The sequence below is a fragment of the Oryzias latipes genome, chromosome 7 (assembly GCF_053564925.1).
Source record: "Oryzias latipes strain Hd-rR chromosome 7, Olatipes_Hd-rR_3.1".
NCBI classification, from domain to species: Eukaryota; Metazoa; Chordata; class Actinopteri; order Beloniformes; family Adrianichthyidae; genus Oryzias; species Oryzias latipes.
The window spans coordinates 7,004,964-7,031,246 of NC_136243.1; the positions used below are offsets into that span (position 1 = coordinate 7,004,964).

The following is a 26,283-nucleotide window of genomic DNA, read 5'->3' on the forward strand; positions in this document are numbered from 1 at the left end:
ACTGTCTAGTGGGTCTAGATGACCCAACTCCCAATGTTAAAGTGCCTAAGATAACACAAGGGTTAAGTAAAACAAAGCATAATTTCAGTGAGAAAGTTCACCTCTTACTTTTTGTCCAGGTGATGAAGCAAATGTTTTTCTAAAGGAACAAAGTCCATAATTTTCCAGGTCACTTTTTTTGCATTAAAAATATTTACTTTTATCTCTGATCCTTAAATGTGGATGAAAAAACAAACGATTTCTTTAGTTAATTAATAATAAAATTAAAGCCAACATCGCAGTTGATGGTAACATTTGATAGCAACACAGGGACGTCCCTCAGGGACATTTAAGGGACAGAGATCGTTTAGTCCAGGGGGTAGAGCAGGTCGTCTAACAACCGAAGGTTTGGCGGTTTGATCCCCGCTCTCCCCAGCCAGTCTCCTAAGCACAGCTCGTCTGCAGCTTACGGCTCCCCCAGGGGATGGGTCAAATGCGGAGAACAATTTCCCCATTGTGGCTTAAATAAAGTATAATGTATTTATTTTCCAATTCTTGCTGATCTGATGGACTGTGGAATAACGCCTGTCCAGGTTTCTGTTGTTCTGGTTACCAGCTGGTGTTCGGGTCAGCACAATATTATAGAACAGTCAAGCCATGTGACCGGAACTTCTTTTAGATGAGTCCATTATTACTTTTAAACAATCATCCTGCAGCCATCCTCCAATCAGAATCGAGTATTGACTCCGACCATCGTATACTGTACATACAGACTCAATACAAATTCAGTACATTACAGCATCTTTCTGCAGTTTGGTCAAACATGGAACATATCCCACATCAGCTTCTTATTCTAATGTCAACATTTAATTAGAGGTGCAATTATTACAGACTGATTTAAAGACTATTTTATTTAAAAAGAGGACATCTTTAATATCCATGTAATTTATTTCAGTCTGCTGTAAATATCAGGCCATGCAAAGATACGCTGGTGTTTTGGTGAACTTTTTCGCACATTTGTACAGTTGAACTGATTTTTCTGCAAATATACCATTATGACAGTTATTTAAACCATTACAGCCTCTCAGCTTTTTCCACAGCCCTGCAACAGACTGGCAGACTGTCTTGAGTGAACCCTGCCTCCGCTCACAAGTAGCTGGGTTAGGCTCAGGCAGCCCCGTGACCCCCCTGAAGGGGATATGACAGGTTTAGAAAATGGATGGATAGTTTGATGGATGGAGCTTCTTCCACAAATGGAGCTTTTTGTTTGCTCAAATATTAATGAATGTCTTTTTCCAGATGTCTCTCTTCATAATGAAAAATAAATACTATTTATATCTCTTTTTAACCTGCTGTATCTGCTTAACTTTTAGTAGTCAGGAGATGGTTTCATCCACTGTCATGTCTCCCCTTCTTCTTTCAAGCACCACCTTATCATATCTGACCAATCATGCATCTCTGTCTGCTCTCATTAAGGCCACAGCTACACCCTGCAGGCGAGTCAAAGAGAAAATGTGGCCAGTTGGATTCTTGGTCGCTGTAATGATTTTTAGACATGAGCAGCCTCACATGAGCAGCTACAGGTTAGGAGAAGAAGGAAACCCGAGCTTATGGCTCAGAGCTGGGAGGGTGTTCAAAACATGAAAGATATTACAAACAGTGAGAAAGACAAGACAAAGAAGCATAGTTGGAGGCAGATCCTGGATGAATCCGTGGTAGGCGATGCAGGTAGGCTGGCAGTCAGCGATTTCGAGTCCAGAAGTGCTGGGTACAGCTGCCGAGCCGTCACAGGGGGAGGACAGGGAGCAGGAGGAATCAGGAGCCTGTGGTTTGCATTGCAGGAAGGATCAGTCAAGACCAATAAAATCACCATCTTGGTTTTCGTGTGAAGTGCTGCGTGAGAGGGTGAAATGGACTGTGAGAACTGCAGAAGAGCAGAGGCTACACGTTCAGCTAGATCAGCTGAAGAGGGAAGAAGACGTTTGGGTAACCTGCTTATCCTTGTTGGACACCCTGAGGGTAGGAGGTTCCACCTGGATGAAGATGTTTAATATTTAACCTCTCAGGATGTTGCTGAGATGCTTGAGATAAAAGTTCTGGGTTTTGCTACAGGGATTTATTTGAGAAGAGAAGAACAGGTTTGAGTTGAATTGGTGGTTAGGATCACAGTTTTTCGTGAATGTGTCTGTCAAGGACACGTCAGCAGATCGTCCATCCGTGAGGCTGTGAGGCGATTGGACGGGAGAGTTGGAGCTGGAGGTACAGCTCAAGACGGTGGAGGAAGAGGTGGAGATGGCTCACATGGAGTTGTTGTGAAAAGCAGATCAATGCCTCGGGGTTTGGTGCCATTTGGTGCCTCACATACACATACAAACACATGCATTCAGACACACAACTCATCAATAAAGAAACACAAACATTGACACACTCTCTGTGGTAAACCGAGGCATGGGTGGGCGTGTGTCTCACTAACACACATTTGCCGCAGAGCCCCTGTTGTGTGAATGTGGAGCACTGCGAGCCTATAGGGCAGAGGAGCAGAATGGTTGCCGGTTCCAGTTTCAATCCATGCCTTTTTAGAACCACGTTTCAGCTCTTTAAGCTTTTCAGACACGGGTCCATGCAAAGCTCCTTTTCTGCTCCGAGTCGGCATTTTAGCCTGCTGGAGTTCTGGATCTGCTCAAAACCTGTAGCTCCTTGATTCTTTCCTTCTTCCATCGCTGTGCTTTTAAATTCTTTTTCTGTTTGACCCAGTTTTCACATGCACCCGTACTGGGCTGATCCATACGGGTGCTGCAGGTTTTTGGGTTGTCCGGACCTGTAAAGAGTTGTAGGGAGGAGGAACCACATCTTTAGAGGAATTCAGGTGTGTCTTGCGGTTCCCTTGTGTGTGTGGTAAGTGTAAGATGTGGAAGTGATGCTGTCATACGGCATCCTTACACCACACTCTGGTTGTTAGTGAGGTGTGTGCACCGGTCCTTTTCTGACCGCACGCAAACGCTGCATGCACAGGATGTGCATGTGCCCATAGAACGTCTGTAGGATGTTCACACAAACTACTCTGATTGTGTAATTTAATACCCAGGCCTCCTTTAAGTCACACATATCCATCACAGGTAAAGCTTTAAAGTGCTCCCTGGGCAGTGTGTAGGATTTGGGGGGTTGAAAAATATGAAAAATCTTGACGACTAGAGAAACATTTTTGGCGTTTTACTTCACCAAGTTTCCTGGGGACCACCTATGTGCTCCATAAAAGGTTGCCCATTTTCCCTCACAGACAGCCCGTCTCCACCTCTAAGGGCAGTTGGGACTAAGGCATAAGCTTTAGCCACGTGAGTGTGTTTACATCAATTCTACTTAAAACAGGCAAACAACGTCCTTGCACGTGTTTGTTTAGGTTTTAAAAATACGGTCCAACATTGGTTTCATTTGTCTGCTGGAGATTTTTATGTTTTACAGGTTTCCTGTGATTTTTCGCACAGATGCTTCTTTCTAAAGCCCTTTTTAACATCGCTCCTTTGTCTTTTACTGTTTGTCACAAAATTTAGAGTCCCATTAGCTGTCAAACACATCTGGGTGTGTGAAATTTCCTCTCCATATTTGACCCATCCAAGCAGAGAGGCACGGGTCCAGTTTTTAGAGTCTTTGGTACCACTCACTCTTGGATTTGAACTCACAATCTTCCAGTCTCAGGGCAGACACTGTACTCCGAGGTCACAGTTGGGCGCAAGATGAGATTCCACATTTATATCACTGGCCACTTTATGGGGCACACCTGTCCAACTGCTTGTTAATGCGAATTTGGAAAATCAGCCAATCACATGACAGCTACTCAATGCATTAGGTGTGTAGACATGGTCAGGACGATCTGCCGCAGTCTAAACCGAGCACCAGAATGGGGAAGAAAGATGACTGAAGTGACTTTGAACGTGAACATTAAGGGCCACCATGAGCAAGAGTACTGTACATCAGATGCAGCCAAAATTACTTAACCGGACTGGCATCTAACTTTCATCCACATCTTACAAATCCAACTCGGCACCTGAGATCCTAAGATCCTTGGAGGGAAGATAAATTGAAGAACTCTCTGCAGATCTGAGCTTCAAAGTTCTCCCTGTGAGGAGAGTCTTCCTGCACACATAGCGGCACACATGTACAGCGTGCCTGGTGTTCATGAGTGCAGCTCTCTGGACTAATTAAACAGCATAGATTTGTGTGGCAGAACAGGCGTGCGGAGGAGTCAGATGTTGTCCTGATGCATGTGTGTAATTATTGAGCTCAACAGGTAATCACAGAACATTATTTGTAATACTGACACACTGACCTGCTGTGTGAGTGACTTGACAGAGCTGCAGGTGTGTGCGTGTTCCCATGCGGCTGAGGTTTGAGTCTGACTTGCCGTCTCTCCCTCAGCCTGCATCACAGACCACAGCAGTCTGCAGAGTAACAGCTGGAGGCTACTGAGGCCCACAGGGAGCCTCTGCAGAGCGGAGGAGAGAACAGCCAAATGAAATGCTTTTCTTACAGGGGAACCCTTTACTTAGTAAAGACACTATTTACTTAAACCACGGTTTGTTAACATGCAACTTATTTTACAGAATTCATTTAGAATTTGTGCTTTGCAGGACCTTCAAATGCACAAAAACGAGCGTAAAAGAAATTCATGAATTTGAAAAAATAAATCAACCCTCCAGGCATGAATCTTGTTATTCCGTGTCTGAGTTGCAGAGTTCCTGTTGTTTTTCTGTCTGTCATTCTGAAAACAGTCAGACTGACAGTGAGACAATCTCATCAGTGAATCATCAGGTCATTGCCCACCTCTTCCTCATCCTTTCACTTTCTGGTGTCAGACTGTGACACTGCAGCATCCTTGCTTCCTGTCTGTCATAGATGTTCTCATTCAGCTCAGAGCCGCGTTCTGTAAAGAGCCACTCCTGTGAAAATTGTGGTTTTTAACGTGTTCTTGTGGCATTTTCTGATGGAGGACACATATAAAGAAAATTAAGCTTAACCCTTGTGTTATCTCAGATGACCCCGCCCTTGCATTGACGTGTTCTCCATACCATGACAAAAGTGGATAAAGGTGGATAGATTTCACGTAATCCATGGACACCAGTGAAGATCACAAATCATTGAAGAAAAAAGGTTCAGAGCACTGTCTAGTGGGTCTAGATGACCCAACTCCCAATGGTAAAGTGCCTAGGATAGCACAAGGGTTAAAATAGGTGTCAGCTGTGATCTCATATTTGGCTAAGATTGCATCTTCTGCATCTGAAATATCCATAAGCACATAAGCAGCACGGGCATTTCCAGTCTAAAGGGGCACCAAACAAACCCCCCATCTTCTCTGGACCACCGGCATACTTCAGCCATTCTCTCAAATGTGGTAAGAAAGTGTTCAATATCATCATCCACTGTTAATGGGTGAAGTTTAGGCTCTTTCACATACATAAAACTCTGGCCACCTGGCTCCATACTGGCTCCTACATCATTGTCATCACCTTCCAGACGCTCTGCTGCCATGATCTTCATGTGGACCACACCCTTCCTCCTGCATTGCGGTCACCTGTTGCTGGCCTTTGCATCTTTGTTCCTGGCGGGAGAATTCCTTTTCCAGCTTCTTGTCTGTCTGCTGGGCTTATAGCTGCCATGGCTCCCTGGTCATCCCATAGTCCCACTCCATCATCAGGCTCACTCTCCTGGCCTGACTTCTTTGCGCCTCTGGTCATCATGTTTGCCACTTAGCACAGATTTAAATCCCACTTCTGACACCACTTGTGACAGAATAGAGAAGCGGCTGTGCTAAAGTGACCAGTCTGGGTCTTGGTTTGTTTGGAGTTGTTCGGAGTCCAACGTGTTCTCAATAACAACTCCATCCACCTTGTCCTTACTGAACAAACACCTCTGCTTATATAGTCTTGCCCCGATTGGTTCAAACCCTTACCGAAGGGATGGGGGGGGTTAACAGCTAAACACCCCTTTCAAATGGTTTCAGCTGAACATTCAAAATGGCTGCCAATCACCTTTACAAACATTTATCCAAACATGCCCTGGGGGTATTCCAGGAAGCATGTTTAAACTAGCCTGACTGTAACCCTGAACTCTGGCTGAAATCCGCCTGAACGTGCTTACTCTGGGTATGTCGGTTCCAAAAGACCGGATATGAGTTGGCGTAATTACGCTCGACTTGGTAACCCTGGGTTAATGCACGTGCATGGCAGGTACATAAAGACATTCTCAATGGATCGCCAATTTCTGGAGTCACCATGGAAACGCATGGAGAAAAAAAAATGAGAGCGCAATACTTCAGTGAGACGGAGTCTGAGATTAATGACGGCGTATGAAGATTATACGTCCAAAAATAAAGTAATATGGCTGCATAATCAGCAAAAGAAAGAGTTTCTGCTCGGAGAAAAATAACGGACAAAGTAAACGCATTTTCATTGTGACGCATACATAAATTAATTCAATTGGTAACAAGTAATTAAGTTAAATTTATTTAACCTAATTTCTAACCTAAAAACTTACATATTTATCTAACTCAATGTAATATTACTCCAATTCAATTAAAGTTTTTCCATCTTAATTTATTGTAATTCTTGAACTCATATGTTTAATTTTGAGCCTGCAGATATTCTCATTTTTATAACAATAAAATGAATGAAACAAAACGGATTTGAATCTTGAAACCATATACCATATCTCTGAATTTATCATTACGCCACTATAGAAAGCTGAGGTTATCTGCTTCCTTAGCCTCAAACTTACTGTGGGAGCTAGCATAACCTGCTTTCTGGAAAACCCCACTGGTGAGGAAGTAGGTAAGCAGAAAAACAGGTAAAATCAAGTGGAGACAAATAGACACACAAGTAACAAATGCCACTTTGTTACAGTCCCCGCACTATATATATATTTTTTTGTAGTTAGGGAGTAGGGTGGGAATTTGGATAGACCAGTAGCCGGTCTTATAAAGTTTTATTTTGAAAATACAACAGAAGTTTTTATTTTGAAACCCGGACCTGTTTCCAGTTACCCTTTTTTGCCACGAATTAAACGGACTGGAAATAGAACTCCTGCACAGAACTTGCATTGCCGTGGGGTGGGACGGATGTGGAAAGTAAACATGACATGTAAACATTTTGACGCAATGGAGACGCTCTGCAAATGGACCAGTGTAAAATCAGCCTTTAGAATGTAGCAGTTCAGAAGAAAGCTGCCTCGAGTCTCTTTTATAGAAAGATCCACAAACTGCTGGCTGGGCTAACAAGCTAAAAACAACTTAGTGAACACGCTTAGTTCAACGGATCATTTCAGTCAGAATTCAAACTTACAATTTACAATTACTTCCCTGCATGCTTTGGGTCACCACTACCAACCAAACAGAGAAAATCGTGTTTAGTTCCATCATTTGACAAAAGAATCTGGGTATTGATCCAATACCAAGTAACTATGGGGCTAGTATCACCAGTACAGATTCCGATACTTTTTTCCTGAAATGTTTGATATAGACCTTTTTCACACTTCCGCATTTTTTGACCGGAAATACGTCAATGACGTGTAAAACAACTTCCTGTTAGCATAGCGGCACATATGAAGAATGGCAGAGTCGAAGAGTTGCAGTTTCTGTTGTGTTCCAGGCTGTTCGTCTTCCAACCAAAAACAGCCTGGCCTCTCATATCATTATTTTCCTGTGGATCCAAACCTGAAACCCAAATGGATATAGGCGATCTGAAGAGAGGAAGGGCATAGTTTTAATGTAAACACAGGTAGCACCCTCTGCTGCCGGCACTTACTAACTTCGCTCCGGATGTGTGGTGCGGCTGCGTCGTTCGTCGCCTGAAGAGTGGTGTCGTCCCGAGTATTTTCCCTTGGAAAAACTTTACTGCTCCTTTGAGAAGGGAGTCAGTATATGACAGAACCTCAAACGTCAGTCTATGCAGCTATGCTGTGAAGATAGCGACACGGTGGCTAAGCTAAGGCAGTAAAGATGGATCAGGACTACGTGACACACCCACCTGCAGGTAAGGTTGTTCATAATGTGTTTGGTTAACGTTAGTCAACTATGTGTACCGTTATTGGATAAATGCATTTCTACCTGAACAAATGAATGTTTATAATAAAAGCTGGTCACGCTCTCACCTATTTTAATTACATGTATTTAATTAATTTTGGGTATTTTGTCATTAACCAAAATAAATGAAATGTATTTGTAATTAAATACTTAACATACTTTTCAAAACATGATTACTGTGTTGTGTTGAAAGGTAGAATAAATATATCAAGACTGATTTTTAATTTCTTTATCTTCACAGGTGCTCTGGATGAGGCTTTGGATTACATCCATGACTTAGAAGCCAAGTTCCTTTGCTGCAGCCAGGAGACGATGTCATGGCGGACAAAAGTTCCTCATTGAAGACCTCCTTACTGACAATGGATCTGAGATCATGATTCCACCTTTTAAGCTTTCAGCTCCATCAGCAAGGAGGAAATAGAACAAACCCCAGCCATTACCCGCCTCAGAATTATAGTGGAAAGAGTGATCAGTAGGATAAAGTCCTTTCACATCAGGGACTCTCTGTGCCGCTCACACTGATGGGCAGTGTGAATCAGATCTGGCTTAAATGCCGTGTTTTGGCAAATTGTCAAGGACTTTTTTGTGTTGAAGAGTGAATTAATGTTTGGTATGTAAATAATGTATAATGTGCAAATAGTATGGAAAAATTTAGTGTTTCCACATATTCTTAAAATCTAGTTAAATATAATTGTTATATTCGTAATATTTTCCTGTTGAAATGTGACTTTGACTTCACAAAAATAATTAGATGAACAAATAAAACAATTTTGGTCAAAATTGTGCCTCATTTAATATTTTTAGGTATGCGTAACAACAACTGATTAATCACAACACAAATAACATCAAAGATTTAGAATAAAAAAGAACATTACAGATCATCAACAGTAAGACAGAAGGCTGAACTGATTTTTAAAGACAAGATAAGTGTAATTTAATTAAGGCCTGTTCACACCGGGACGAATTTCGCCGGCGATTTTCGCCGACGTTTAACGCCTCGTGACTAAACAAAGGGCACCAACGAGAGTGTGCACACCGACGCGAAAAAACGCCAGGCGTTAAAGCGTCAAAAAAAAAAAACGCCTCGGGTTCGTTTTTTTTTTTTCGACGCGTCGCGTCGAAATCTATTCGACCAATGAAAACGGCGCTTTTGCTCACGTGTCTGGAGCTTCTGAAGTTACAGTAAAACACAACTTGGGGGCGCTCAAACACAAAACTGCCTTGCTGAGCACACATACCAGCGAAGAAGATAGACGCCAAGTAGCGTCTACACACAGCCGCGAAACAATAATGACGGACATTCTAAAATATCCCCGAACCAAGCACCAGTTGGAGCTACTGGTGCTTGAAATATTCATGTTTTCTTTGTTTGATTCTGACAAGCGTGTAAATACTTGCTCTCTTCTTCTGAGTGAAAAGCGACTTTCAGAAGCGTAAAGTTGCGCAGCGCCACCTTGTGTACAGGAGTATTTCTGTTTTACATTAAGCGCCATCTAATGTCAGGGAATGAAATTGCATGTTCACTCCACTCATCGTCAGCGAAAATCGCCTGGGTGTGAACACAAAAAACGTGGCGAAAAACGCCTGGCGAATATTCGTCCCGGTGTGTACGGGCCTTAAGGTATGCATTCATGCATTTGCTATAATATCTATCCAAGTTCTCTTTCATTCCATCTCAGAAACCCCATCCAACACAGCCATGAGAGGTTGGGGCTGCACCTGGCATAATCTGCTTCCAGATGCCATCAGATATGGATCTGGCAGTGGTCCTACACAAGAGAAACACAACACACAAAAGTTAGACATAAGTGCATAACTACATTTAAATTTAATGTAATTTTTTTACATTTAAACTTAACTTGCTCTCACAAAGCAACAAAAAGTTAAATTATTCACCTGTATATGCCTTGTACAGTGTGGACCTCAGACCGTCTTAGCCAACTGTTTTGGGCTTTTGCACCACCAGCTCACTAACCGGTTCAGGATGGATTCCCTTATAAATAAAAGGCAAAAAGAAATTACAGTCTGTAATAACTACTGGGGGTGTTTTTATAATAATCTACAGTTGTTATGGATACACATCCGTTCTTAAATCATAATGATAATTTGATCACAAACCCACCTGTGTTCTTGGTCTGTGCCATCTTTGCAAGCCACTCGTGCAGGCCAGGGGGGGGGGGTGGATCAGCCTGCTGACCCAGCTGTGAATAATGTGCGGTCTGGAAATTAAATAGGTTAAAATTAAGACATACTTATGTTGCTACATCAATGTAACATGAAACTATAACTGACAGTAGGGTGACCAGATTTGAGTTTGTAAAAAAGAGGAGTGAAGTGAGTTTGTGAGATATTTCATCGAGAGTAATTGGTGTTCAGAGCTGCATACATGAAGCAAATATGATTACATTTCATCTATGTTCAATGTTATTTTATCATATAAGTATCTAAAAATAGGACATGTCCAGGAAAAGAGGACGTGTGGTCACCCTACTTTCAGAAAAATAATACTAATAGTAAGTGAAGAAAGTGCCGCAACTGTCTGCAGCAAGAAGAATGAAGACGCAAACGGGCACCTTAACATTTCTTATTTACAGCTTCACCAAATTTTTGGGTGTTATGTTAATCTCATGCCTTTTCACTTAAACACACACACAACATATTAACTGCGATGTGTTATACCTTATATTACAAATAACACCAGGATTTACAGTTGACGTAAACAAACACACAGAGTTACCGGTGATGCGGCTATGGCTAAGCTAGCTGAAGCTTACCTTGGTAATGGTGGATAAACTCTTCATGGACGAATTTATATCCCTTGTCCAATTTGTTTCCTTTAGTGGACGAATGCATCTTCACACTCTTCATCGCATCGGCGCTGATGAACTTCGGAACACAACTCAGGCTCTTCGAAAACACTCTAGGCTCTGCCATTCCTCCGCCAGCGAAGCACAAACCGGAACTAGGTTTACACGTTGATGACGTGTTTCCGGTTTTTGCGAAAAAGGTCTATTGGAATAATTTCGGAAATACACATTTTTCTGTTAAGTAAGTGTACAATAAAACACAGCAAAGAGACTTTAAGCCAATACAAATGTTATAACTAAATATCTAAATGATAATACATCAAATATAGAAAACATAAATTAGTAATGGCATATTACAATAATAACAATAAGAATTTAAAAAAACTAACTATTGTAAAATAAAAAAAGCAAAAATGTAACAAAAATGTTAAAATAACAGTACCACAACAAATATTTAAAAATAAATAAACAACTAAAGGAAGTAATAAAATATCAAAAAGTAAACAAAAGCAACACCGTAATAAATGTAAAAATATAAACACAAAGAAATTCTGTCTTTGGTGCAAATATGTAGCTCTTTAATGAGGTATTCTGCTCTCCAAGGAAGTAGTGAGGACAGTGTAGCTAGATTGGGCAGTTTCCCTCACCAATTGGGCGGGAATTTACTCAAATTGGACTGGTTTTTGCCCAATGTGGCAACCGGAGACGGATTATGCGCTTGCATGAACTCAGTAACTAAATTCCAGCTCTTTACTGTACATATTGTAGACAAACTGTGATGAAAGTATCAGAAGCATCGATCTCATCCCGCTAGTATTAATACTTCACCATGGTTGATATTATCGGTACTCGGATTGATATGCCCACCCCTAACAAAAGCAGATGAAGCTCATGTCAAAAGATGCTTACTCCAGTCAATCTTAGAACAAAAACAATAGTAGATCTGCATCTACTTAATTAAACCTGTGAGTGAAAAATCTGCAGGACCCTATTTTAAGTGGAGTCTGTTTTCTCTAAAACCAGACTATGTAAACAGAGCTGTGAAGACATGAAGGCTGCCTTAGTCACATGTACCCATGCCGATGCTGTGGGTTTTTGGGCTGTCCAGGCCCGTCGGAGGTCCATAGAGAGGAGCAGCTGCATCTTTGGAGGATTGTGGGTTTGTCTTATAGTTCCCTTGAGACTCGTACGGCCACCCCATAAAAATGGAATGTACCATGGTACCAAGTGACTCGTGAAGTGTTTCTAAGGCTATTGTAAGTTGCTCGCAATTATGATGTACAGACGATGTTGTCGTATGGTGCCTGTAACCCTTGTGCTATCCTAGGCATTTTAACATTGGGAGTTGGGTCATCTAGACCCACTAGACAGTGTGCTGAACCTTTTTTCTTCAATGATTTGTGATCTTCACTGGTCTCCATGGATTACATGAAATCTTTCCACCTTTATCCACCTTTGTCATGGTAGGGAGAACACGTCAATGTATGGGGTCATCTAAGATAGTACAAGGGTTAAGGCACACTCTAGTAGTTAGGTGCTCTCACTGACCACTTACTGACCATGCACGCACAGGGTGTGCATGTGATACTTAAGTGCAGGACACCCATATTTTGCGCGTGCCAGTTGTACAGGTTGCCCGTCCACCCGTAAGGGCATTTGTGACTAAGGCCTAAGACATCACAAAATTGTAGAAACATCTGGAATGCAGTTTTTCATAAACAGTCTGTTTCCTTGTGGCTATGGACTGTTGCTAAAGCAGGCGTTTGTGTTTAGTTATTTGTAATCTTGGCTCCCATTGACTATTTTCAGCCTTCACTTTCCTGGCTGTGACTTTGTCGCTGAACACCTGCAGGTAGAGTATGGAATGAAGCCTGCAGGTGGAGGTGGGTAGTGCCTGTTAGCAGCAGGTGAATGGCACTCCATCAGAAAGTCACCTGCAGCAGTCAGCCAAAGCCGCACAACACCTAGGTGAGGCAGCAGCTGCTTTGTATGGAAGCTGTTTTCCTCAATCAAAAGGATTCAGACGAAACATTTCTGACGTTGCCGAAGAATCAGACCTAACATTCATTTAAAAGGAATCAGAGAGAACCAGTGATGGTTAAAAATTGCTGTTTTGTACACAGAAGCAGGCCATTTACCTTCAGAACTGCCGGAGATGAGGCGCAGAACCACGCAGATGTTTGGCCGGGATCTGGCACAGATGTGACGGTGTCCAGGGTGAAGGTTATTTGAAGTTTACAGCATGGCTTCAGTGAGCAGCTGCATGCCAGAGGACGCCTCACCTGTGTGGTTTGGCGGCTACGGAGCACGGCTCAGAGGCATGTGAATAACGCACATTAACCCCACAATTCATTCCCGGCTGATTCAGCTGCAGCTGTCAGAGAAAAAGGATGTGTTTCAACCATTACAGGTCTTATCAGGTTTTTTTCAGGAAGACTTGAAATGGAGGTAGGGGGAGTTAAAAATACGAAGGAGATAGAAACCGGAGGGGAAAAAAAGATCATTTTTGCGGGAGGTGATGGATGCCAAAGCTTTTCTGAGGGGGTTCTTCCTCTGCTGCTTTTGTGTCTGAACAGTTGTTTTTGTCCTGATGTGAGCATTGACAAGGCGGTTACGAGCCGTACACCTGCAGCTCCGTCCACAGGAGCAGCTTTGGTCGGTGTTTTAAGACTTCTTCTGCTTTTTCTGGTGAAAACATTTAAGGAATAATGCTTTTTCCTTCAATGAAGGCTGTGCTAAACCGCCTCTGATTGTTCTGAGGTCCGTCTTACTTGCTTACTTGACATTTAAAAATGACGAATTCCGCTTTTTTTCTTGTCTTCATTTTTTAAATAAGCAGTCTGCCTGACAAATGGAAACACAAGGATAACTTTATTCCTTTTGGTATCTTGTGGGGTCCAGATGACCCACTAGACAGTGCGCTGAACCTTTTTTCTTCAGTGATTTTTGATCTTCACCTTTATCCACCTTTGTCATGGTAGGAAAAACACGTCAATGTAAGGGTGGGGTCATCTGGACCCCATAAGATAGCACAAGGATTATGCAGAAGAAGCAAATGAATAAATTAAAACACATTATTTTAAAGCAAAAAACCAGAAAGTCCAGAATGTTCAATTTGTCTTGTTCTTACCTTTCAGGTTTATGTATGTAATTAGAGTCTGAGATCTGTTGTGGTCAAGCTTATGTTTGAGTAAGTGACAGAAGTGATTAATCACCACATAATCATGTGAGACCAATGAAGTAATATGGAGAAGTGAGGAAGAGTTGAACTTGATCAAAAGGTTACATGTAAACCTTCCAAGGTGATTTAAAGACTCACTCTGATCATCTTTTGGTCTGTTATAAAAGCGTTTCCAGTCATCTTTTTATGCTGTTATTTGGCAAAGCTTGTCAATTTCTGGGATATTGCTTCTGCAAAGTGGTTCCTTAGAAATTCACAGATGATTTGTGGGCAATATCAATGGCGGAGAGCAAGGCCGCTCCTTTCCCATCATACCACAAGAACATGTCAAAAACACCATTTCCATCTGAACGGGTCTTTAAAGGTCTTCAGGATGAAATGTTCAACTTAAATTAATGGCTGTTAAAGGTTGTTTTTGCAGCAGAGCAAAGGATGTAGATTTCACAATTTAAATGTATGAAATTTTCCGTGCCTAACAGCGCATTCTGTCGTTGCCATCGGGGTGCGGTGAGTTTCACGGCTTGTGAGGCACTGACATTATCAGTCAGATTTACAAACAAATGAACCATTCAGAGTAGATTATTTGATTGGCAGCAGTTAAAGTATGTTGTTTAAAATTTCATTACAATATTTTTTGTTTTCATTTACAAACTGTAGCATAGAAAAAAGCACCAAAATTGTTATTATTGACATACTTTTACTCTTAAATGAATTCTATGTGCCGCTCCTTCTGGAGAAACACATGGGTAACCTGTTTGTAGAAGTGTTCCTTTTCTTTCTTCAGTTTTAAAAGTCTCTCTGTCTCAGTGGAGATCACTTCCAGTGATTCCTGAGTTTAGACACACAATCCTCCGGTTAGGAAATTATGCTAAAAAGCATCACTTGACGTCTGCACTTGACTTGCCACCACTAATTCTACTATTCTTTAGCCGCGGCGTCACATTCTCTGGGGTCACCAGCGCCCTCTGCCTCGAGGCACGTGCACTGCGTGCCTCACCTTGTGTATTTCTTATGTGCATTTTTTGCAGATTAAAAAAAAGACTACATGAGTCATAACCTCGCACCAACGTAATCAGACAGTTGGTGAGAAATAAAAAAGGAAGTGATTAAAGATAAAACGCCTTTTATGACGATAGAAAGATGGAAACAGGAAATGGCATGCGTCTGCTGCAGCTCTTGGTGCAGGGTAGGAACGGGCTGTCAGGGCCTCACCTGTCGCTTTCTCGTGAATTTGAACACAAAGTCTGTGTTCAAATTGTGTTGTCTGTGTTCATAAAAAAAGCAATAATGTAATTGGCTTGTCTAAAAATAATGTTAGATTTTTATTTTTAGCAATTAAAATATATTCATTATATTTGATTTATGTATTTTTAGCAATACTCCCCTGACTGAACGTTACTGTTGTGATTTAAGCTTGAAGCAGATGGATATGGTTTCCGTTAGACAGTTTTGAGCAGCACAACAGCCCAGAACTTTCTCCACATCATCCATTTCCTTGATTTTTGCCCCTTTAGAGCAACAGAAGCAACAAACAAATGATTTCTCTTTTGCTCTCAGCAGTCCGCAGACTCTACTGTCCAAACATTTAAACCCAAGCAGAAATAAAAAGAAAATTAAAGAAATAATGTCTGATCAATTGATAAAACATATTTTCCAAAATTCTTTAAAAATGTACTTATCCATTTTACAACTTAAAACACTTTAATTCCAAACTGCTGGATCAAAGAGAGTTGGTGACATTTTTCCCACAGAGAACAGTCTTTGATACAAAAAAAGGTCCAAATAAAACATTTTCATAGCTCAGCAGCAGGGCGGATGTTTGAAGGTCTGCCTGTCACCATCAAAATTATGGTCTCACTTCCAACCATTAAAACATCAACCTGTCTGTGCCAGGATCTCTGTACAAAACCCTCACACAGTCACATGGGGGTGAGTCATGGCAATAGCTAAGAGTGTTAGTGTGTGAAAGTGTGGGGGTGTGCAGTGTGGGTTTACAGAGAGTTGTGTATGTGGGTAGCTCAGCATGAGCGTGTGGGGGATTGTGTGTGTGTGTATGTGTGTGGGTTTGGATGTGCCCACGTCAGCCTCCATGCCGGCGTCACGGGCGTCTTCCGTGACCACGGAGAGCGTCTTTGATGGTAAAACTCACAGAATCCTGATGCGTCTTTTTCTCTCGAATGCTCGTGCAATTATCAATAAGTCCATTGATCACGCATCAGTTCCCGTGTTTCTGTCGGTCGTAATCTCCGTACAACACATGACAGGACTCTGAAGATGATGAGCCGGCAGCCCACACTGACCAGTCAGCTGAGGGAGACACAGAACCACTGCAGGTCTTTTCTGATCTTTTCATTGGGGTTCCTTCGCTCATATGAAGTGTGGTTTGATCCACAATTCTCCACTTCACTTTTTTTTGCTCAATGATGGAGGTCAGGTTTTTACTTCAGTATGGCCCCACCTGCTCAGATGAAACTGGTGTTTTGGGTGTTTATAACATGTTCCCATAGCATTTTCCTGATAGAGGATATATATAAAGGAAATTGAGATGAAAATTTGCATTTCGGGGTATCTCTTAATTCAAATTGTGGTGAATCAGAAGCAGACAAAAATGTCGTTAAAAAAAGCGTGTAAGTGTTAACGCAGGAGTTAGAGTGGCATGCCACAAGCTCCCTGCTCTGCTCCATTCTGATGCATTCTGATGCAGCCACTGTCAGACAAATAGATCCATGTGCGTCATTGTTTTCCTCGTCTGAGCTGACATCCTGCTCTAAACTCTGCGGCTGGATAGCTCTGATATTGCTCACCATTTTTGTTGCCCAGCTAATGTTAGGATAGGGATGTGAGGGGTTATAGGCTAGAGGGAGAGAGTTTAAACAAAGGGATGATGGGAAATGAGTCCCGCACACAACGCAGTGGCAAATTTCAAAAGAAATTCTGCTGCTCTGCAGAAACTATGTTCTAGAAAACGACACAAGTTTGTTGATTTATATAAGACCACTGGGAACGCTTTGAAAATAGAAAAAAAGATGATCAGAGTGGGATTTTATGGGGTCGCTGTGGAAGAGTGGTCAATCTTTAATCAGAGGATTGATCATACGATTGCAAGGTTGCAGGTTTAGTGTGTCCAAGTGTCCTTGGGCAAGACACTAAACCCGTCATTGGCTGGTTATAGGTTGGAACCATTGTTCGGCAGAGGAGCTGGCGTCAGTATATAAATGTGTGTCTCCATGGGTGAATGGGAGTGTGACTCTAAAGTGCTTTGGGGGCTTCAAGGAAGGCAGAAAAGTGCTATATAAGTACAGGATACACCATTTACCATTCTGTCCTGGCTCTGGTGCTCTATTAAGCCTACATGAATCTACTTCCTCAGTTACTTTAGTAATATTTTAACAGGTTTTGATTTGGATCTGTTTTTAGCTCTGGGCAGACACCACATCTGCTCTTTAGGACCCTTTAGCTAATCTGATGGTTCTGGTTAAGGGTGAGAAACCACAATCTGTCATACAACTGAATGTTGGGTATTTGTGTTCCACAGGTTTCCCATCACCTGGGATCTCCTGATCCACATTCACAGCCTCTTTGAAACCTTGTTGTGGTTTCAGCCCTCTGTTCAACCCTTAAAGCCAAATTCTTTTGATAACAAGCTTGTGGTGTCCAGGGTCTTTTTTCCAGTTTGATCTAGTTGGGACAGTTGGTCTCTAAAGTTGGCTTTTGCTCAGCTTCTTTTTGGTCAGTTTTGCTAGAAGGCAGTCTTTGTGTTGGATCAGTTTCTCAGGTTTGGACTAGTTTGTTTTGAATAATCCATTTTCAGTTTTTAATGACATTTCATTCAAACAACACAAAGATGAACTCGACTGAACTGCTGCAGATCTGAAAGGTTTTAAAATGTTTTAACCAAAGTGTAAATCTTGTCGTTTTACTGACATGTTGTCCAGACTAGATCAATACCACATGAATAGTAATCTGCTATTTACTCTAAAGGTTGTTTTTTTTACATTTCTCACCTTTTTCTCTTTTCTGCAGATTTTTTATTAGTCCTTTGCATTTTGTTCCCTTCTAAACAGTGTGTTTTTTATCTTTTCAGTGTGGAGGGCGACGCTCAGTGTCCGGAGACACTCACCTTTTCTGATTCATCCTTTGGTCATCCGCCTCCCTTCCACCGTTATAGCAACAGCCCCCTCCCCAGCCTCTGTGACCCCTACAGTCCAGGGTCCACCGGCAGGCCCCTGGGAGCCTCCTACGTACACACACAGGTAACAAGCAAAACAACAAAATTGCAGGACTACAATAACACTTTTTGCAATAATGCTGTTATTTCTGACACATTTTCCAAATGACAGTGTTTCCTTCCAAGAAAATTATAAGTTGTGGCCAAAATCTCAAATATACAATTTACAGCAATTTACTTTAAATTAATAAAGTGTTCAAATTTTTCTTTTGCTTACTTATATTATTGGTTTTGTGCATGTTTTAAAGAGCTAAACGTCAAATTTAGAAATCATTTACTTATGGACATCTGAATTTAAAAATACAAACTTAAAAAAAGCTCAAATTCAAAGCTGAGCTGGATTTTGCATTTTGGGTGAAAAAAATCAGATAATGCCAGACTTGTTTTTAATGCTGAGGTTCAATGCAGAATTAGCTTTAACTTCAAACTATAAATTAAATAAACATGTACTGCGACTGACTTGATCCAAGTCAACAACATAATTCTTGCTGTGCAAAACATAGAAAACACATCTAGCTCCAAAACTGACTAACAAGCCTTTCTCTGCATTAATTGGTGAATGGAGAACTAACAAAACCGCTGCATTCCAGTTAGGCAAAGGTGACTCAGCCTTAAGGAGCCCCCCGATCATCCTTTGATCTATTGTAAAAGTCGTCCCAGTGGTCTATTAATCATAATCATGCCGTTTTTATGCCGTTCTAGGACATTTCGCATAGCGGCAGAAGCTTATTAGAAATTCCACACAGAGTGGTGGACAAAACAGTTTGCAGGGAGTAAGCCAGCACTCATTTCCCATCATCCCTTTGTTTACACACTCCCCCGCTAGCTTACAGCCCCTCAAAACCCCAATCTAACATTAGTGGTGGAACAAAAATGGTGAGTTAAGTTTACTCAACACATTTTGAGAAAAGTCATTAAACTCTCAAATAAATAAACAAACTCTGCATAAATTCAAGAGTTCCCTCTTGAAACTATGGCTGTGTACACAAAGGTATTTGTAAATGAACCTGTCTCATCACCTTTAGGGCAATATTTTCTTTTACACTGATATCCAGCAAAAAAATAAAATAAACAAAACCACTAAAAAGAGATGAATGGAGCACACACTCATATAACAGCCCAAATGGTTGTTAACTGTGATCCTCTTCCTGTGCGTTCTGCCCCAAGCGACTGTTATGATGCTATTCAAACCTCCACCGCAATCAATATAAAAGTGCTTCAGTGTCCTCCAGGGCTTATTTTTTCAGACCGGCATCAATAGCTTCCTCTCCTCTCCGCTTCCAGGGCAGCTCTCCCGTTTCTCCCCCCAGCCCAGCGAGCCTCGCCTGGGCCCAGCGCAGCAGACATCAGCCGGCCAGCCTGGCGCTCCGTAAGCAAGAGGAGGAGGAGAGCAAACGCTGCAAGGCGCTATCTGACAGCTATGAGCTCTCTACGGACCTCCAGGACAAGAAGGTATGTCGAGTTCTTTAATGTGGCTTTTTGTGGATGGAGGACTTCACACAGTTGTCTTTGCTGGAGTGTGATCCATCTCAGTACCTGTACTCAGATCAAAGGGATCCCATGATGAGATGTCAAAACTCAGGACACCTGAGAGAGCACAGAGAGATGGAAAACAGAGGCTAAAAGAGGGATTCTCCGTCAGGTTCAGTGATCCTAATGTAAGAGAACCAAAGGAAGAACAACCAAAGATATTTTCTACCAACAAAACGAAATAAACATGACAAAATAAAACATGCTAATGTGCTGTTGACTGATCTGGATTGACAAAAGTAGGCTGCAGTCTGCTCTCTGATACAATGCAATAAAAGGTCAGTCCTTAGAGGTGGCTTCAGATCATCGTGAGGAGCAATAATCTACCAATCAGTTCAATCCAGGGGTTCAAGTCCTCAGTTGAATGACCAACACCAGTCTGCAGTTCTGACTCATGTTTTGTGAGAGGGAAAAAATGTGCTCGACTTTCTTTGAATAAAGACTTGTTTGTCAAAAGAACTGTTTCCTCACAATCACAGGGTTCTGGTTCTGACCCGACTGGATTCTTTCCATGTGGTCTTTGAGTTTTCTTCCAGTGAATGTGTGAGCTCTCCGGCTGATCACGATAAGAATAAATTAAATGTCAGATACGGATCGGGTTACAACATCTGTTTTTGATTGAGTTTGATCGAGTTGTTTTTGGATTGTGGGAGGCCACAATCCAAAAACAAGCTTTTTGGGGGGATTTTATTGCATGTTGGTTGTCTGTCTTCAGCAGCCCCCAAACAGGACAACAATGCTAAAATCTCTGTTTACTGTAACAGGTGGAGATGCTGGAGAGGAAGTATGGGGGTCAGTTTGTGTCCCGGCGGGCTGCGAGGACGATCCAGACGGCGTTCAGGCGCTACCGCATGAAGAAGAACTTTGAGAGACTTCGCAGCTCGGCCTCAGAGAGCAGAATGACCCGCCGCATCATCCTGTCCAACATGAGGATGCAGGTGCCCACACAGAAACCCAACCTTCCTCTGACGCTCCACACTCAACCCTAGTTTGTGAACTGATAGCAGCTGTTTCCTTTGTGGGTGCAGTACTCATTTGACGAGCGGCCGTCACAGGGTCAGGGGTCAGCAGGTCAGCAGGATTCGGAGGACACGGGAGACGTGGAGGACTCTTTCTCAAAACAGGTGAAGACCTTTTTTTGTGGCTTCTTGATTAAACATTCATTCATTTTCTAACCATTCGGGGTCACGGGGCTGCCGGAGCCTATCCCGGCCATTTGTGGGCGAGGGCAGGGGACACCCTTGACAGGTCGCCAGTCTGTCGCCAGGCCACAATCACACACCCACGCACACTCACATACACACCTATGGACAATTTAGATTAACCAATGAACTATGAAGCATGTTTTTGGACGGTGCTAGGAAACCGGAGAGATACCACGCATACATGATTCTGTTTCAGGTCCCCCAGCCGGGACTTCAACTTGCCGTCTTGCCCTGAGGCAAAAGGCGCCACCCACTGCTCCACCGTGTAGCGCAGGGGTGTCAAACTCATTTTCACGGAGGGCCACATCACTATTGTGGTTGTCCTCAAAGGGCAAGATATAACTTATACATGTAACTAAATGTAATGAAAAATAAAAGTAACTACTGCTTAATGTTAAATAATTCATTATTAATTTATTATAACTTTTTAAAATGACAATTACAGTTGAATAGAAAACATATGTTAGCTTGTTACTTTAGCATAAATCCTTTTACATTTGATTCTGTCAGCTTAGGTTATATGGACAGTGTTTAAGTCCTAATGTATAGTTAAATTTCAAGTCTGAAATATGAATAAATACTCAAAAATGTTTATTTTTTTACCTCAAGAAATTTAAAACTTTTATGCTCTCGCGGGCCACATAAAGTGACGTGGAGGGCCACATTTGGCCCCCGGGCCTTGAGTTTGACACGTGTGGTGTAGCGTCTTGATAGACAGTTTTGTGTAATTGAGCTACACATCTGTCTTTTAAAATGCTTCAAGTCAGTGGAACAGTTTTTCACGGGGCTACCTGAGCCACCTGCGGCTAACAGGACAGAACTCAGGCAGAACCCTCTGTGTTTTTCTACGCATTGCGATAAAATGCGTCCTCTTTGAAGCTGGGCTCCACTCCGGGCAGCAGACAGACTCAATGACATCTTTGTTGTTGCTGCAGGTCAAGTCCCTGGCTGACTCCATGGACGACTCCCTCACCTGTCAGTCTGGACGTGAAGACTCTCAGGACGTTGGAGGAGAAGGAGAGGACGATGAGGACGAGGAAGAGGGAGATGAGGAAGAAGAGGAGGAGGAAGAGGAGGAAGACGATGATGACTACAGGCAGTGCGGATGGAGAAACACCAATACATCTTCCCGACGCCCCACTGGCCGGGCAGAAGGAATTAGGGGAGGCATGGGAGGAGGTGCCGCCATGCACGAGGACAGCACCGCCACCTCCTTCAGCGATGTGACCCTCTACATGGACGAAGGCTGCCTCCCCTCCTCACCGCTCTCCCGACCTGCTTCCAGCACCGACACAGACTACTGGGGAGGCGGAGGTGCAGGGGGGAGAGAGGACAGCCGAGAGACGGAGGGGGGCAGCAATCCCAGCCGGAGGAGCAGCACTCCGTGCACCGAGTGCCGAGGGGAGTATAGAGTAAGGGCAGCAGGAGGAGGAGGAGGACATCTTCCTGTTCTCACCATCGAGCCACCCAGCGATAGCTCTGTGGACATGAGTGACAGGTGAGTGCAGCCCAGCTCCTGAATTGGAAGGGTGTCCGTTCACAGTGTGGAGGGCCGATATCCTCTCTCTTTACATCTCACCCTGCACTTGTGGGTAACCAGCCCTTGAAGACTGGAGTTGAATAAAATGTGGACAACATTTAGTCATTATAGCTGCTGGCATCCAAACAATAGGAGGCAGTGTGGAAAAAAACTGCAGTGTGGAACACTTTGACTTCCTCCTTGATCAGAGAGAAATGTGCTTGTTCGAAAAACAACAACAGAAACAGACTGGGTTGATTGGGTGGACACACCTGGAGGGGGGAGGGTTTTCTACACAGCATGTGAGGACATTGGTCTTTAAGGACTTAGACTTCCTACTCCCTAAACTGGATTAAGCAGTTCACCAGATAAACACAAGGGGGCTTGTTGCGATAGCAAATCCGTTTTCACCAGGGCCTTCCTGATGTGAACACGTGATCAGAAACCCAGTTAGGTACCATAACCGTTCGGCCTGCAACAACCGTTTGGGGTCCTTCGACTAATGCTGACGTCACGTTATATGATTGGCTGTCCGTTGGTCCAATGACGTGTCAGATAGTGATTGGTCTGGACAAATTAGGACATTACCATAGAAGAAGATATTATGCGGTCCGTTGTAAACAAACAGAGCTCCGACATAGAGCGAGATTATCTTCTAAACGTGCTTTTATTATTACTATTTTATTATTAAGTGCATTGCAGCCGACCAGACTGTGGTTCAAACCCTTCTCCGGATTGCAAACGTGAAGCTACAAGACTCCAGCTGCTCTGCTCAGAGACACGGTTCACTCGTGTGGAGCAGCAGGTTCATTCTAACAGCCACAGATCTTTTTACAAAGTGGGTTGTGGAAAAATCTCTCTATAAACATTACAAAGAATACTGCCAGACACAACTTATGAAGGAAAAGAACTTTGGGTTACAAAAGGAAACGTGAAATGAAAATCCACGCTTCACCGGGCCTGATTGCGTGGTTGCAGTCTCGATCGAAATCAGATGTTGTGACCCGATCAGTATCGGATATTTAATTTATTCTTATCATGATCAGCCCATGGTCAACCTTATTACTCCAGATAAATACTCTACTAGAAGTCTGTGTATCATAACTGGATCACAACATTTTATTGTTGCGCTAGTTTGAGCAGGAGGCAACGCGGCATATTCACAGATTCAGGGACCAATAACTCTTTTAAAAGCATTTTAAGATGACAGCAAGTGTCTTTACTGGGTTGTCTTAAGGCAAACAGCGACCTACAAAAGCATGTAAACAGAAAAAAGATAGTATTTTGTTTATTTTTAAGAGAAACAGTCTATTTCTCTTTGACAGAGCCTAGTTAAGCAGAATTTAATACTATGGCAGTAAAACCCAAAATGTCATATCCACACATATTGATGTGTTGACATGATATCACACAGGTCTGAAGATGTTCAGCTATAGAGATCCATATTAGCTAATACATGGTTCCATTGATATGGGGTAGTCTTGAATACTCATCAGCATATTTATGCTACAACAACGGTTTTAAAAGAAAATCATCAATTATTTTTAAAAGAGATTTGAATCACATCTGATCAAAAATGTTCAATAGTTTTGAAGATACTAACACTTCAGTCAATAAGCTTTCTCCACATGATTATCATTAGTTTTTCCTCTGGAATAGTCAACTATTTTTACCAGCTGATAGTTGCTCTATTCTGACTTGATTATTAAAGCCACTTCATGGATGTGCTCTTTTTAAGTGTTAAATGATGAAAGAAGGTTAATAAAATAAAAATAGGAATCTGTTATCGGACTCGGTACTGGCAGATATTCTAAAGCAAATGACTCAGGATCGAATCGGGCCCAAAAAATCTTATCAAGACATCCCTAGTTTTAGCCTGGTTTGACCCAAACCAGCTGCAGCAGTGTGTAGCTGTCAGCCAGAGAGCCTCAAAGATCTGTTTCTACAGAGATTCTGGGAGGCGTTGCTCCAAATCCCTCTGATGAAGAGAGAGTTTTCCCTTTTTTATATTCTTTCGTAAAATCATGATGTAGTAAATGTATTATCAACACCTAATTATTCGAGCTTTTTCTTGATCATGTTTATTGCTTTATTCATAGCAATTCCAAGAGGGGTGGACTTTCTTAATGACTTACTATTAGTATTATAATTCAAACATTTATAGGAGCATATTTGTTGGATAAACTCCAGGGTATGTGCACAACCAACTTAACGTTTTATTTTCGCAGTGCAGAATCTAATGGGTGCTGCTAGAGATTCTTTTTCAAGTTTAAACTCAGCGCATTGTGTGTTACCTCACACTGTGGCCTCACTGCAAAAGGGCCCTAATGCCAATTTCAGCTTGGTCACTTTGTGGAGCTTTTCATGTTCTCCCTGTGCATGCATGGGTTTTTTCTAACTTCCTCCCCTGATCCAAACACATGATTTAAAGGTGGATTAAGTTCTCCGTACTACCTATTAGGAGGGACTGTCTGTCTGTCTGTGTGTGGCCCTGCGATAGACTGGCCAACTGTTCCTTGTTCCAAAGTAGCTGGGTTTGTCACAGACTGGAGTGTACTGGTGTTTGTTTGCTAGCTGCCATGCTTCTAATTGGGTCCAGCTGTTTCTATTTAGTCATTGTGTTGTAGGTATATAAGAAACACGTTTCAAGTGTTCTGTGGAAGCTGACCTCCCTGCTTTTGGGTCCTTGGTGCTCTTTGTCATAGGGTTGGTTCAAGCAACCCTCAGGATGCCTTCAAGTTGAGTCATGGCATGTGGACTTTAAATCTTCACTCTTAAAACGTTTCCCCTGTCATCATCAGACGGATGAAGCCACTGAGATGAAGGGATGAAACATTTCAAGAAAGATTTTAGGTCTAGAGCAGGAGTGTCAAACTCCAGGCCTCGGGGATGGTTTTCCAGATATCCTCCTTATCTGCTACTGGTTATCTGGATCGGGTGTGTTCCCGATTTCAAGTAGTGGTCTGGTGTTTCCTTCTATACTCTCCATATCCCAAGATACATTGCGGCAGATTTCATGAAAACAATAGTGGCATGGGAAGCAGGACCAGGAGTTGGAGATAATCATTGATAAAATTCATTTCTGCAATAACAGCAGTCACATGATAATAAAATAAATAAAAGTTAATAATTATGATTTTCAGGGTAAAGATATGTTTAAAAACAAAGTGGTCAGAACTAATGCATTAAGGAATAGTATTTTTGTTCAACATGTGGAATTCATTATCCAACGATCTGAAGAATGCAAACTCCATATTTCAGTTTAAGAAAATGTATAAATATTAAAATGTATCAAAAATACCTTCTGGACTGAGAGACTCTGGTGGTTGTGAGGTAATTTTGAGAAGTGTTTGTGTTTTCCTCTTCCTTTTTCTTTTCTTATTTAAAGTTCTAACAATTTGTAGGTAGATGTGATGTTTGTATTCAGGGTTGGGGAAATAAGCCTTGGCTTCACACAACACCTTTTTCGGTTAATTTTGTTCAATGTTTATGGTTTTTCAATGTTTATGTTGACATTGTTTAGTGTCAATGCTTATGTTGATGTTTTTTAAGTTTGCTTGTTTAACATAACCGAAATAAATTTCTCTCAAAAAAAAAAGATGATAAAATTAACATTTAACACTATTCTAGTCTGATTATTAAAATAGTTAAAAAAAATTATAGTTTTTATGGAAAACATGGTCTTAAGTTTGAGCTGTAATAAAATCCAAGCAAACGGGCTTGATGAAATTCAAACTTGTGGCAGTCATCATGAACAGAAAAT

The 26,283-nt window shown here is 42.0% G+C and overlaps 1 protein-coding gene and 1 long non-coding RNA gene across 4 annotated transcripts in view; one reads left to right on the forward strand and one right to left on the reverse strand.

Annotated features, from left to right (window-relative positions):
• LOC101166035 (IQ motif and SEC7 domain-containing protein 1) overlaps positions 1-26,283 on the forward strand; it is a 255,764-nt gene that overhangs the window by 196,313 nt on the left and 33,168 nt on the right. For all 3 annotated transcript variants that reach the window (XM_023956996.2, XM_078950121.1, XM_078950122.1), the window contains 5 exons: positions 18,123-18,291; positions 19,551-19,718; positions 20,561-20,734; positions 20,825-20,920; positions 21,937-22,499. In XM_023956996.2, coding sequence (XP_023812764.1) covers positions 18,123-18,291; positions 19,551-19,718; positions 20,561-20,734; positions 20,825-20,920; positions 21,937-22,499 — 1,170 coding nt within the window. The remainder of the gene's footprint in view (positions 1-18,122; positions 18,292-19,550; positions 19,719-20,560; positions 20,735-20,824; positions 20,921-21,936; positions 22,500-26,283) is intronic.
• Positions 9,673-10,984, reverse strand: LOC144994004 (uncharacterized). The gene is made up of 4 exons (XR_013657342.1): positions 10,825-10,984; positions 10,173-10,269; positions 9,947-10,043; positions 9,673-9,819 (listed from the first exon to the last, which is right to left on the reverse strand). It is a non-coding gene; the product is annotated as an uncharacterized LOC144994004 (long non-coding RNA).